The sequence below is a fragment of the Talpa occidentalis genome, unplaced genomic scaffold (assembly GCF_014898055.3).
Source record: "Talpa occidentalis isolate TD23 unplaced genomic scaffold, MPIMG_talOcc4v2.1 talOcc4.17, whole genome shotgun sequence".
NCBI classification, from domain to species: domain Eukaryota; kingdom Metazoa; phylum Chordata; class Mammalia; order Eulipotyphla; family Talpidae; genus Talpa; species Talpa occidentalis.
The window spans coordinates 50347719-50361791 of NW_023601754.1; the positions used below are offsets into that span (position 1 = coordinate 50347719).

Here is a 14073-nt window from a genome sequence, read left to right on the forward strand (position 1 = left end):
GCGGCGGGCCGGCCGCAGGGGCCGCTGGGAAGTGGAGTCCGGGCCGGGCGGGCGGCGCGGGGCATCCTGGGAAGCCGGGCGCGGGACGGCGGGGCCGGGCCTCCTCCGGCCGGGGCGCCTCCGCCCTCACCCCGGGCCCCTGGGCTCCCGGCCCAGAACCAGGCGCGGCCCGGGCCCTCCGCGGGCCGACCCGCCGTCCCCCGCCCAGATGCCGCGCCCGGGCGGGGGTGGGCGCTCGCACTGCGCAGGCGCAGCTCGCCGGCTCCGGCGCGTCGGGCGCGCGGGGCGGGGCGGGGCAGTGCGCACGCGCAGGGGGCCGGCCGCGCCGGGAGACATGGCGGCTGCCGGGCGCCGCGGCGGAGCCTGTGGCCAGATGAGCGCCGGGACGTCATTCCTGCCCTCTCTTTCTTTCTTTTTTTCTTTTAAGGCTGACCGCGTGTTCGTGGGGCACAGGCTCCCGCTGGCCAGTCTCGGTGCCGTGGTTACGAGGCGACCCCAGGTACGTTCTCACCCGCGGGCGCGCCGACGGCGGACGCCCCGGCCGCGGCCCGTTCTCAGCGCGCCGGCCGGGCGGCCTCGGGCCACGCCCGAAATCAAGAAGTTTAGCCACGTTACCCCGAAAAGTGAATCATCTCTGGGCCAGGAAGGAAACGAGAATCTCACAGCCTGACAGCGTCCGCCTGCAGTGACGTCAGGGTGTCCTGGGAGTTACCAGGTCGGCTGTTCGCGTTCCCCTCCGTCAGGCCTCTGGCAGGATACTTGCTCCCTGGAGGTGACTTGACACACTAGAAGAAAGTGAGCACAGGCACGCACGTGTGTGTAGCAGCATCTCACGGCGCCCCCGCACTGGATGGTCAGGTCAGGCGCGCGCAGCGCCGCCCCAGGAACCAAGCACCCACACCCGGCCACCTGCTGTCGGGTGTTGGGACTCCCCGGTGTGTGACTGTGGTATCACAGCTGAATGATACTCTAGTAGAAGTAACAGCGAGGTTTGTTTGTACACAGAGCAAAGTACCCCTAGGGAGACCCTGGAGTGGGCCGCTCCTAGGTAAAAACAGCTGCCAGAGAAGCGTGCAGGCTCCAGCCTCGAATGAGGTGCAGAAACTTCACGCTGTCCGTTCCTGGGGTGCACGGCACAAGTGCTGCTGGGTTGTCGTTTCTCAGTCCTGGCAGCAGGTTGGGGCAAGGGAGAGCATTTGGCCTGAGTTGCCATGGTGAAAATGACCTTTTGATGAGAGGTGGTATTCAGTGTGCAGGGTCCTTACATGACCGCTTGGAACCAGAAGACCAGAGGTGAAGCCACCTGTCACTGCCGAATGATAATAAAGTGGAGAATGGAATTGAATCCTTAAGGTGCGCTTTAATCAACAGCCAGCAACCCGGAAGACGGGGTTAACACCCTAAAGAAGCCGCCTTCACATTTCATCTCCAGCTGGCTGTTTACAGTGCGCTGACAAAAGGCAGTTCAGCAGCGAGCAGCCTTCAGGGCTGCCAGGGTCTGTGATGTCCACCCTGGAGCTCTGTATCACCCCCGGGATGTCTGGCCTCAAGCTTGTCTCCCTGTGCTGAGGCTGGTCTGCAGACAGTGCTGCTCCCCACTCCCTCCAGACAGGTCCTTGGGCTGGAAAATTAACTCAGCAGACAGGCCATAACCAACGTGTCTGCAGATTTCCAGCTGTACCAGCTCAGTGTCTCACCCTATCTCCCCTTCCCTAACCCTCAACACTGAGAAACGTCTTGGCAGAACTACCCTTTCATCACACAGGTCGAGTTTTCGCAGAACAGAAAGACGTTTGCACCAACACAGGCGGGCGAATGTGATTTTTTAAAAGGACAGGTTTATTAGGAACAGAAAGAAATAGCGAGGCACCTGCATAATGGCAGGGCAGTTCCGCGACCAGAGGTGCATTTTGCCAGGGCAGGAGTTATTCTAATGTGGTCTTCCTTTAGGAGAGGCTTGTAATCACTTCCAGGGCGTGAGGAGGCTGCTCTGTAAAGACAGGTGCTTGTGTCACAGGTCACTCCCCACATTACCCCTGCCGCCCGCCTGGGGATAGTCTCTATAGTAGCCCTCTATAGTAGCTGCTTTAACGTGTTCGTCAATTCTAGCCCCCGGCCGGCTTCTGATCTTGTGATGCCTCCATCCGACATTTTCTACTGCCTTTGGGGTGGGTGGGCCCCCTTCCTCCCCTCTGGGTGATTTTGGCTCTCCTTGGGCTTGATCAGCTCCAGCAGGGTTTCCCGGGGCCCTGGAGTTGACCCTTTAACTTTCTTCGGGCACTGCCCTCCGTGCCCTACGCGCCAACACCGCACTCCCACCCCGCCGGTGGACAGCCCGCAGGCTGCGTTGCCCCGGCACCCACGGCGGGCCCGCCCTCGGCCGCGGGAGAGATCGCGAGATCCAGCGCCTGGCGCTCGCCGCCTGTCACGCCCGGAGACTACGATTCCCAGAAGCGACTGCGGCGCCGGCCCAATCAGGACGCGGCCCCCGCGGGGCTTTGTGCGTCGGCGCCATCTTCCGGCCCCGGGCGGCGAGTCCGCCGGCGCCGACGAGCAGGCGCGCCCGGGGCGGCGGGGCGCGGCGGCACCCGGGCCCGAGCAGGCGGCAGGTGAGCGGCCCCGGGGCTGGCCCGGCGTCCGGCGCGCGTGCGGGAGCGGCGGCGCGGCCGGCGGGCCTGGGCGGGGGACCGGGCGGCTCGCCCCCGCCCGCGCCTGCGGGCTCCGGGCCGGACTCCATTTCCCGGCGGCCCGCGCGGCCCCGCCCGCGCCCGAGCGTCCGCGGCTTCCGCGTCCCGGTCCCCGCGCGCCCGTTTCCCCTCGGTGTGGGGCAGCGCCGCGCTCCATGGTGTTTTCAAGGAGCTGCGGAGCGCGCAGGGGTGTGGCGCCACCACCGGGAGGCGGGCCGGCGCGACGCCCGCCTCGGAGCCCGCGGGGGGCCTCGCGCGCGGCGGGGGCTGCGCTGGAGGTGCCGTTGCCCCGCCGCTTCTCCTTCCTTTGCACGTGTTACCCTGGCAGGGTTGGTTTCGGCGCTGAGTCAGGGGCTCGGTCCCCGCGTCGTCAGATGCGCGTCACCACACCCACACCTGAGCGCCCGTGGTTGCCCCGCCGCGCCGACGAGGCTGCTGGTCTTTCCAGAGCGCGCCGGGCCCGAGGCGGCTCAGGCCGTCCTCGCTCGGGAAGGTTAAGGGGTCGGTGTCAGCAGGTGTCATGTGTCTGTCGGGCGTTTCTGTGCTGGTGGGTTGTGTCTGACCTGCTCCTGCAGCCGCACCCCATTTTTTGACTCACCAGCATCTGCAGAAGGGTGCCGCCAGGCCCTTAGCGGGGCTGTAGGTGGGGCTGTTAGTGGGGCGTCTCTAGGTGCTGCATTGTGGGCACGGCAGGTTCTGGGGAGGCGCCTTTACCGTGGGGGGTGTGTGCAAATCAAGCAGACTGTCCTTGCGGACCTGAGGTCAGCCTTCCTCGTCCTGGGTCAAGGTGGGCCCAGTGCCGTGGTCAGGGCTGCGCTTCCCTGTCTTGGACATGCGTCATCACTGGTAGAATTCTCTCGGTCTCTCCGGGAGAGGGCACGGAAAGCCATCGGTTTCCTGTCACCTTCCAGCAGGGCTTCCTGGGGTAGGGTAAGGTCTGCAGTTTGTCCTGATACCCTGTAGCTTTGTCGTGGGTCGGGGTTAGGGATTGGGGGCGTGGATTTTGGCATTTGGGGAACTATGAGGCCAGCCTGACATTCCCCCCTTTGCACTTTCCTAGCTCTGCCACCTCAGGACTCTGCCCGGCCCCAGGAGAGGAACCAGGAGGCCTGTCAGCCCATGAAACCCGAAAAGTCATGTCCCTTGTGAGTCTAAAAATCATGTAAATATTTGCTTTCCTTACCCCGAAGCATCCCACTGGGTTCCATCCATGAGTCTGGTTCCCAGAGGCAGTGAGTGCCCTCCGTTTCCCCCTCCACGCTCACCGACGCCCGTGGGTGTATTGTGCACACCTGCCCACACCTTGTCACGACGTGGTGGTGTCCAGGAGGCCAGAGGGCTCAGAAATTGATTAAATGAGCACCTGCCTCATGGACCCGCGGGAGTGATGACATGGGCCTGCGGCCTCCTGCGTAGGGGAGACCAATGGCTGGGGGTGTGACTGAAGCGTGACCGGGTCCACAGACCTTAATGCCATGAGTGAGGGCCAGTGCCAGTTGGCAGAGCATTTGACCCTGGGCCATGCCCATCAGCTCCTTCAGCTTCCAGTGAGAGAAGAGCGGGGGTCGGGTTGCAAAACAGCTGGCCAGAGGGACGAATTGTCTGGAACCTGGATGGTCAGAGCTTCGAAGGCCCTTGAGAGCCGACCCAGCCTCCATCTAAAACACCAGAATGGTTGAGTCATTTTTTTCACTTGATAGAAAACTCTGCAGTTAATAGAAGCGTCCTTGTGCAAGATTCTTCTTAGAAGGAGAAACGCCCGTTTTCTGTCCTGATGGAATGTGAGGCACCTGTCTCTTGAAGCGATGCTAGATGTAAATAAAAATTCTTTAAAATAAAAGTATAAAATATCTGGGGAAAACTCTATTAAAAACCCTTGGTATTCTTTGTTGTGACTCCATAAAAGAACCAATGACAGGTCTTTGTTGTGCTCCAGCCACAGAGCAAGCGTTGTGCTCATACACAGGCCAACTGCTCTGAGTTAGATTTTTTTAAAAAATTTATTTATTTATGCATCCAAGGGCACGGGTGTAGGCCAGAGGTGCAGGGGCTGAGAGGACTCCCCAGAGACACACTGGGGAGCAGAACAGGTGGATCCCACTGAAATCCACTGCTGAGGGGAGCAGCGGGGAGACAGGAGAGGTTTGGTGTCCGTAGCTCCCTGGCTGGGGATCGAACTCATGCTGCAGAAGCTGCGGAAAGCTTCACAGTGTTGAGACTTAACCCCCGCACCACCAGGGAGGCCACTGAGTTAGATTTTAATCTTTATCCCAGACCTGTTTCGTTTGTCTGAACGTTCTCCTTTGCCCTCATCCGCGTTCAGCTTCACCCGCTCGCACCAGAGTGCTTTTGCCATCTGTTCCCCAGGACAGCGCACTCCTGCAGGGACACCGTCTCCTCTCACCCCCGCACCATCCTGGAACCCCACACACAGCACCCGCCTGTTGTTCCAGGGCGCAGACCTGTTCGGGGACGTGGCCGTGCTCTTCTCCCGGGAGGAGTGGCAGCACCTGGCACCCGCCCAGAGGGCTCTGTACAGAGACGTGATGCTGGAGACCTACGGAAACCTGGTCTCGCTTGGTGAGTTTCCTGCCCCTCGCCCTGGCGGTGAGGTGGCGCCTGTGACAGCTCCAGGGTGGCTCCGTGGGGTGGAGGTGCGTCGTTTTCAACCCTGAGGTGCCCCCTCCCCGCCACCTCAGCTGCATCCGCCTCTCCTGCTGGAGCTGACCGGGTCCCCCAGTCACTGGGAGTGTGTTTTTTTCCCCACACCAGGTGTCACCATTTCCAAGCCGGAGGTGATTTCCTTCCTGGAGCAGGGCAAGGAGCCCTGGGTGGTGGAGACTGCGGCTCTGGGGGGCCTGTGCGCGGGTGAGTGAGGCTGTGTGGGCAGCAGACCCTGCACGAGAGTCCGGCTGCGGGGCGAGGACGCGGCCCTCTGGACTCAGAGTTCCCCCTTCAGGCTGTCAGACTTACAGGCCTGGTCATCCCCTTCCCTGGCGTGTCCACAGCATGTGGCAGGGCTGGTGGTTTCTTCTGTGCCGAGTCTTTCTGTGCATGCGGGCCAGCACTACCTCTCGCTCTCACCCTCTTCGCAAAACCATCCCAGCCTCTGCCTCACCTCGTCTGAACACTGGAGCAGCCCGGGGCTCACTCTGGGGCGTCTTCCTTTCTGCCTGTGTCTGTCCCAGGACCGTGGCCACCCTGTAAGTGGCCCCCAGGGCTGTGCCACCCTGTGTGGAGCCCTGGCCACACGTGACCTCGGACATGTACATCAGCTACAATGAAACGCATTTAAAAATGTGGTAGCTCAGTGGCCGTTGCCACACTTCGAATGTTCAGCGCTGCACTGCTCTGTGGCTCAAGGCTACGGTCTCAGAGGACACGAATACGGAGTGTCCCGTCGACGCAGCAATCCTGCCAGCCTGAGCGCCTGCCCTCACCCTCCGGCTTGCCCCCGATGTGCCCACCTGTGTCCCGGCCACACGGATGTCCACCAGGCGCTTCGAGCCTGACAGATTCAGAGGAGCCCTTGCTGTCCCCTCACCGCTCTGCTTAGCCCCTTACGTCCACAATTAGTCTCGGGGGCACTAGGCAACCCTGTTCTACTTGCTCGGCTCAGAAATTGCTGAAACATGCTTGGCTTTTCTCTCCCACACGCTGGCTCAGTCCCCAGCAAATCCTGTCAGCTCCACCTTCAAATGTCCAGATGGAACCACCTATCCCCAGCAGCACGGCAGCTGCCCACGTGCCCTCCCCGTCCTCCTGGTGTGGACTCCCCGGGGCCTCCTGCTTCCTTTGGCCACAGTGTGTTCCCTCAGCGGCCATGGTGGCCGTCTCGGAACTTCACAGGGCGTGCGTTCCCTCTGCTCAGCACCTGCTGCAGCATCCTGTCCCCCAAGGGGAAGGCAGTCTGGCCCACAGCCTGGAGCCCTGTGACTGTGCTGTCTGACACGGCAACCCCAGCCACATGCACTGGTTCAGGTTTAAGTAAAATTGACGGAAATATAAAATTGTGCTCCAACTCCCCATCCACCCCCACCCCGGCTACATTTCAAAGCCCAGGAGCCCCACGAACCTGCTGGGTGCGGGACCCTGCTGGGTGCAGATGTCCGCATCAGAAAGTTCCTTTGGGCTGAGCGGTCTCCTCAGTCCCTGCTCCCTCCTCTCCGCCCATCCTCCCTGTTGCTCATTGGGCTGCAGCCACACGCGTGTGTGATCTGCTCCTTCGTCATGGGGGTGGCGAGTGTGTCTTCAAGAGGGCCAGGGAGTGAACAGGTCCTGGTCTGCCCCCACCACTCAGCAGAACGCCGCCCGCACAAGCTCCCCAGGTCGCGCTCAGGCGTGTCCCGCCGCGCTGGGGTGCTCCCGCTTCAGAGGGGTGTTCTCCACCTCAGCGGAGGTGTCGTTTTCATTGGGGGTTCATTGCACATTTGGGGTGCTTCCGCCTCATGGCTTTTGAAAATAGCGTTGGGGTGAAATGGGTGTGCAGGTATCTCTCCAGATGCTGCTTCAGTTCTTTTAGATACATGCCAAGGAGCAGACTTGCCGGCGCACAGTCAGTCTGATGATGCTCGGAACCCCCCTTCTGTTTATGGTTTCTGTGCTCCTTTCCATTCCCACCAGCAGGGCGCGGGAGTCCGGTTTCCACTCATCCTTGTCATACTTGTCTGGGTTTTCCGCGGTAGCCCGTCCTCGTCTCAGTACTTTCGCTTTGCATTCCTCCAGTGACCAGTGATGTTGCTCTCCACCTGCGTGTGATGACCCTCATTTGCGCCGATGTCTAGTCAAGCCCTTTCTTTGCCTTTTTTTTTTTTTTTAAAGATGTATTTATACAAGAACCAGGTTACAGGCCAGATGCGTGGGAGGGTGAGAGGATTCACCAGGGACTGGGTGGGGAACAGAACAGGCAGATTGATGAAGTACACTGCTGAGGGGAGTAGCGGGGGAGACAGGAGAGGTCTGCCGCGCCATGTGGGTATCTCCCCGGCCGGCTGGGATTAAATCTGTGCAGCAGAGGCTGCGGACAGCTTCACAGTGCGGTGCTTAACTGCCTGCACTACCAGGGAGGCCCTAAGCGCTTTATTTTCTTGCTGCTGACTTGGGGGAATGATTTATTTATCCTGGATATTAGCCCTTTTGCAGATCTATGGCTACAATATATTTTTCTTTTTCATAGGTTGCTTTTTCACTGTTTTTTGTTTCAACATAAATTTTCAGGTTTGATGCAATCCCACTTGTCTATATTTTGCTTTTGTTGTCTGTGTTTGTGGTGCCATGTGAAAGAAATCGCCACCAAATCTAGTATCGCGTAGCTTTTCCAGTTTTCTTCTAGGAGTTTTATCGTATTTGTCCTATGTTTAGGTCTTTAACCCACTTTAATTTTTGTTGGTGGCATGAGGTCAGGGTCCTGCTGCATTCTATGTGTTTGGATGTCCATTTTTCTCAGCACCCCAAATGAGAGTTAGTTCTGGATTTTCTCTCTGTTCCATTGGGCTGCATGTTCGCCTGATGCCAATACCACGGTGTTTAGATTACAGTAGTTCTGTCGTATGTTTTCAGAATACAAAATGTGACTCCTCCAACGTTGTTCAGAGTGCAGAGTGTCACTTTGATTGGCTGCATTCAGATGAGAGGGGACGCTCTCACAGAATGTGCAGCACTGCCCTCGGACTGCCACGTAGCCGCCGAGCTGTCAGGGGCTCAGGTGTGCAGGAAGGAGGTGGTTTGAAGAGAGGTGTATCTGTAGACGCAGCTCGGGTGCACCTCACAGTGCCCCAAAGACCAAGTCGTGCGCAGTTAGTCACTAAAACAAAAGTCCTTCTCCTACCTGCGTGTTCAGGCTACTCTCTTCCTGTCTAGGCTGGCCTCCATTCATGGTTGGCGCAGGCTGTAAAAGCCTCCCTTGTGGGGTAGCAGCCGACGCTGCCCACCGTGGCGCACCAGCTCACAGGTGGCCGTGGGAGCAGCTGTCTTTGGTCCCCCCAGATGTTGCTGGACCACAGTAAATAACCATAACCTTCTAGAGTCACCAGACAGGGTGTCTGACCAGACAGCTGCCCTCTGTGTCCTCTCCACGGAGTCTGTTCTTAGCTCACAGGACGAACGAGACCTGCGACAGCAGCAGCATTCTTCTCACAGTGCCTGACGCTTCTTTCCGGCGTCAGCGTCCTCACGTAGTTTTGCTTCATAGTTCCAGCTACGAAAGTGAATGTTGTTCCGATCTGCTGCCGTGTGAGCTGACGTGGCCCCGAAGTTCTTCCTGACTATGGACACGTTCAGAAGTTCCCACCCACCTTCCCCCGCGGCTCCAGGCAGGAGCTGTGAGTTCCCCGGTACTCAGGCGTGGTCGTGGACTGCGGTCAGCCTGCCGCGTGCTGGGGAGCTCGGAGCAGACACACGTCCTACTTTCCTTCCCCTTGCACAGGCAGTGACGTGCCTGGCTCTGGAAGGGGGCCATTCCCAGGCAGTTGGGGCCTCATCCTTTAGGCAGAGAACTAGAGCCTCCTTTTTCCAAGGTCACCACTGGGCAGCGGGAGAAAACTGGGAGCGTCTGCTTGGTGGGCGCTGTTCCCACCTGGTCAGCGCGGCTTCAGGGTGGCCGCATCACAGCAGGCCACAGCTGCGGCGCCCCAGCGTGCTCCTCCAGCCAGACGGGACCCAGCGCCCCTCCCATCTCCAGATCGGTGTGTGGAGGTGCACCGTTGGCGTATCGTGAGTGAGACGCCTGCCTTTCACGTACATTTTGCTGATGATGGATACCTGTGTCCATCCTGTTCATCACCACCACCGCGATCCAGGGCACTGAGCCCTCCACTCGTGCGCCTTCCCACTCAGCCCCTCCTCCCCTTAGCCCCCCAGTGATTGACTTTCGCTCCACTCTTGGTCCTTTCTAGGGTTTCACAGGTCTTTAAAACCTGAAAACAAGGTTCAGAGGTGATTCTCAGCCCCGAGCATTCGGGACTGCGCTTCAGACCTCTGTCTCAGCTCCCTCACCCGTCTCACGTTTTCTCCTCCTGTATTCTCTGTCCGTTTTCCAGTTGCTTTACACGTTCCGGAGCTTGCAGGCGTCATCCTGAGTGTCAACTTTGTGATTTTTGCTGTAGGATTTCTCTTTCTGGAAGAGGAAAGCCAGGTCCATGCTTGCTTTTTTGTTCTCTTTCAGCGTCGGCGCCCGGGTCTGACCGTGAGGTCTCCCCCACGCAGCAGCATCAGGAGGCTCCGCTCCCCCAGTGGGAGCTCGTGGACAGCCTGGCGAGGTACAGCCTCGAGTGCTCCAGTTTCCTCGACGGCTGGGAATGCAGAGGCTGGCTTGGCAGACCGTGGGGATGTCCACGTGGACGCTTGTGTCCTGTGATCCTCGGTCCTGAAGGAATGGCCTCTCTCGAGCGGCCAGCGTCCCTTCCTTTTTATCAGAAAGTTCGTGCTGAAGAAAAGCCCTATGGATACCCTGAATATAAACAAGGCTTCTGGCAGGAAGACTTCCTCATAGGTCACCCAGGCGTTCACCCTAACGAGAAGCCCTATAAGTGCAAGGAATGCGGGAAGGCCTTCAAGTACGGCTCGCGGCTCATTCAGCATGAGAATATTCACTCTGGCAAGAAGCCCTATGAATGTCAGGAGTGTGGAAGGGCCTTCAATTCTGGCTCCAACTTCATTCAACACCAGAGAGTTCACACCGGGGAGAAGCCCTATGAGTGTAAGGATTGCGCAAAGGCCTTTAGTCGAAGTTCACAGTTGATTGAACATCAACGGATTCACACGGGTGAGAAACCCTATCAATGTAAGGAATGTGGCAAAGCCTTCAACAGGATCTCACACCTTAAAGTGCACTACAGAATCCACACAGGCGAAAAGCCCTACGCGTGCAAGGAGTGCGGGAAGACCTTCAGTCACAGGTCTCAGCTGATTCAGCATCAAACCGTTCACACCGGCAAGAAGCTCTACGAATGCACGGACTGTGGCAAGGCCTTTAATCAAGGCTCAACTCTAATTCGGCATCAGAGAATTCACACGGGTGAGAAGCCCTACGAGTGTACGGCATGTGGGAAGGCGTTCAGGGTGAGCTCACAACTTAAGCAGCACCAGAGGACTCACACCGGGGAGAAGCCATACCAGTGCAAGGTGTGCGGTAGGGCGTTCAAGAGGGTCTCCCACCTCACCGTGCACTACAGGGTCCACACGGGCGAGAAGCCATATGGATGTGAGGCGTGTGGGAAGGCCTTCAGCCACTGCTCACAGCTGGTGCAGCACCAGGCCGTCCATGCCGCGGGGCAGCCCTGTGGACGCAAGGAGCCAGGGAGGACTTGGCGTCGCGAGTCAGCTGCCCTGCAGCCTCAGAGAATGCATGCGAGAGACACCCAAGCGAACAAGATGAGTGTCGACAAACCTCCCATCAATGCTTACCCCTTCATCATCATCAGGGAATTTATGTTAGCAGGCAGCCACGTGAGTGGAAGCAGTGGGGAAAGCCCAGTAGCGTAGCCCATCAGTTCAGACCTTACCATAGGGCACGCGTCTTGAAGACCGTGACGCCAGTGGGGATGCTCACATCGGAGCTAGTCTGTGTGTCCTGAGTCAAGTTTGCATTGAATGTTATATGAATCTAAACTGTTCAGAGCATGATTGTGAAAGAAGCAAGGAAAGGTTGGGAAAATTTTTATATTCCAGATTCCAGATTCCTATTTTCAACCACAGTGTAGTAATTTTATCTTTCTTGGAAGTTCCAATGGGGTTAAAAAAACAGCCAAATTCTCTTGGGATAATGAGGAAATAATTCATGCAATTACCATGAAATGTAACGGAAAGAATGACGATGAGAGTTCTTTGAATGCTGTGGGGGGCAGCTAAAGCTGCTCAGGAATTTTTAGAACCTTTAAATGCAAAACACTCAAAATACTCAAGTATACTACTATTCAGAAAGCCTGAACAGAGAATACCAAACACCCAGATAGATAAAGAACAAATGAACCAGAAAATGATTAAAAAGTGGTTATCAATCTCAGATTTTATTTCTTCTTGATCCAAGAGTAAGCCAAATTTAGGGGAGTCTTAATCTCCAGTTTGTTTTGGATTATAGCAGCCATAAGCCCACACCCACTTCCTGCTGGCAGCATCTGTGTCTGGCCTTAGAATCCAAAGAGGTCAGATATTAATTTTTCAGCCTCCTCCAGAGATCAGGATGGCCTATATTTCCCACCGTATAGCCATATCCAGGGATCTTCAGGGGCTTTTGGGAAAGGTTTCCTCATCCATAAAAGATATTAGGAAGAGTCCTTCCTCTCATTTCCTGCTCTGAAACATTTTTCCTGTGAGGACATGATGCTTGGAGCTGCTTCAGCCATCTTGAAGCCAAAAGGAAAATAGAGGAACTCAGAGAAGCTGACCCAGAGACGTGACAACACTAAGCTACAAGGCGAATTCTGGAATCATCTCTAATGCCTTGTTAGTAAGAGAAGCAAATCTTAACTGCTCAGGTTCTATTTAGTTGGATATGTGGTAAACTTGCAGCCAAAAGCATCCTAAATGATAAAAACATCAAGATTTATTTTACTATGATTGGTTAATGTCTAAAAATGCCTCCATTTTTGAATTTGACATTTTTTGTGGCTATGCACAAGATTTATTTTTGTATATGTTCCGTGATAATTGAAAAAGAATAGGATAAAGAGTCTGTTTAAGCCAATGGAGTATAATAAAATTCTCCATGTTCTTATATAACTTGGTATACTAGATTGGGAAAGCCAGTTTTTTAAAAACAAGGTCTTGAATTTCCAGAAATTTTTACTGATCATGTTGACTTATAACGACATATAACTTAACCTCTTTATGAATTGTACCTTTTATCATTACATAATAGCCTACTCTGCCTAGTGTAGGGGTGCACAAGTGAAGTCTGGCCTGCTGCCTGTTTATAAATAAAGTTTTATTGGAACAGAGCCATGGTGAGTTTTTTAAATACAGTGTCTATGTCTGCTCTTGCACTAAGTGCAAGCGCTGTATGGCTGCAGAGCCTGTATGGCCCTTTAGCCAAAAAGTTTGCCATCCCTGACCTAGTTTGATCCTTTTGACCTAGTTTGATGTCGTGAAATTTGAGTGGTAATGCTTGATATGTTGTTGCCCGGCCATTTATTCTCAACCCTTCCCTTTTAGTTTTTATAAAAGACAACTAGTTGTGGGCCTCCCTGGTGGCCCAGGCGGTTGAATGCAGCGCTGTGAAGCTGTCCGCAGCGTCTACAGTGCCGGCTGGATCCCCGCCGGCGTGGAGCAACCCACATGGCGCGGCAGACCTCTCCTGTCTCCCTGCTGTGCCCCTCAACAGTGTATTTCGGTCCTTCTGCCTGTTCTGCTCCCCACTCTCTCTCTGGTGAATCTTCTCACCCTCCCGCACATCTGACCTGTACCCGGTTCTTGTATAAATAAAAATCTTAAAAAATAAAAGATAATTTTTTAAAAAGATTTATTTATGCATACAAGAACTGGGGTACAGGCCAGAGGTGTGGGGGGGGGTGAGAAGGGCCACCAGAGACAGAGTGGAGAGCAGAACAGGCAGACTGGCTGAAATCCCCTGCTGAGGGGAGCAGCGTGGAGACAGGAGAGGTCTGCTGTGCCATGTGGGTAGCTGGGGGGTGGGGGTTGAACTCGTGCTGCAGAGGCTGAGGACAGCTTCATAGGTTGCGTCTTAACCCCTTGCGCCACCAGGGAGGCGCGACAGTTGGTTTTTTAAAACTCCAAATACCTCTTTTTTCCTAGGCGAAGTCTCCTTTGCATGTAGTGCTCCGGTCCAACTACTTGCCGTTGGCTTTTGCTGTTTGTACTTGTTGGCGCGGGCCTTTCCCCGCGTGGGCTGGCCACCCCCGCTGCTCCAGCCGACGTGCAGCGCCCCCGCGCCGCGGCAGTGGTCCCGCCCGCCGCCCTCCGTCGCGGTCCGCGCGCCCCGGGCGCACCTGGCCCCCCCCCCCCGTCCCGCCCGCGCAGTCGCCGCCCGCCGCCCTCCCGGGCTGACATCCCTACTGCACTCGCGGAGCGCCCGCAGCGGACTGCCACACGCCTCAGCCCTGGCGTGACCAGGCGCCTGCACACGCGCGGAAACCCACGGGTGAAGGCCGTCTCCGCGGCCAGACGGGCCCCAGGTAAGGGGCGGGAAACGGCGCCAGGTGCGACTGGAACTACACTTCCCAGAGGCCACTGCGGCCGGGCCCGATCACCGCCGGGGCCTGTTCTCCCGGCATGCTCTGGGGCGGGGCGGGGCCTGGCGGCGAGGGCGGGGCTGTGGCGCGCTGGCCCTGGGCTCCCCGCTGTCTCGCGCCCCCCGCCCCCGCGGCCCGAGCTCGAGCCCCGGCCAGGGCGCTGACCCCCGGGCGCCCCAGGCCTCTCCTGTCTCTCCGCT

At 57.1% G+C, this 14073-nt stretch overlaps 1 protein-coding gene across 4 annotated transcripts; it reads left to right on the plus strand.

Annotated features, from left to right (window-relative positions):
• The first annotated feature begins 327 nt into the window (after nucleotides 1-327).
• On the plus strand, nucleotides 328-12870 carry ZNF582 (zinc finger protein 582). 4 transcript variants are annotated; one of them, XM_054697396.1, is made up of 5 exons: nucleotides 385-499; nucleotides 3748-3832; nucleotides 5141-5267; nucleotides 5460-5555; nucleotides 9850-12870. In XM_054697396.1, the coding sequence occupies exons 2-5, from the start codon at nucleotides 3824-3826 to the stop codon at nucleotides 11166-11168; spliced, it is 1551 nt and encodes a 516-aa protein (XP_054553371.1). In that variant the 5' UTR covers nucleotides 385-499; nucleotides 3748-3823; the 3' UTR covers nucleotides 11169-12870. The 4 variants fall into 4 exon arrangements, with proteins under 4 accessions (XP_054553370.1, XP_054553371.1, XP_037373139.1 ...); XM_037517242.2 differs by lacking the exon at nucleotides 385-499 and adding an exon at nucleotides 2579-2609 and having other exon boundaries at nucleotides 9850-12869; XM_054697397.1 differs by lacking the exon at nucleotides 385-499 and adding an exon at nucleotides 3110-3188 and having other exon boundaries at nucleotides 9850-12869.
• The last annotated feature ends 1203 nt before the right edge of the window (nucleotides 12871-14073 follow it).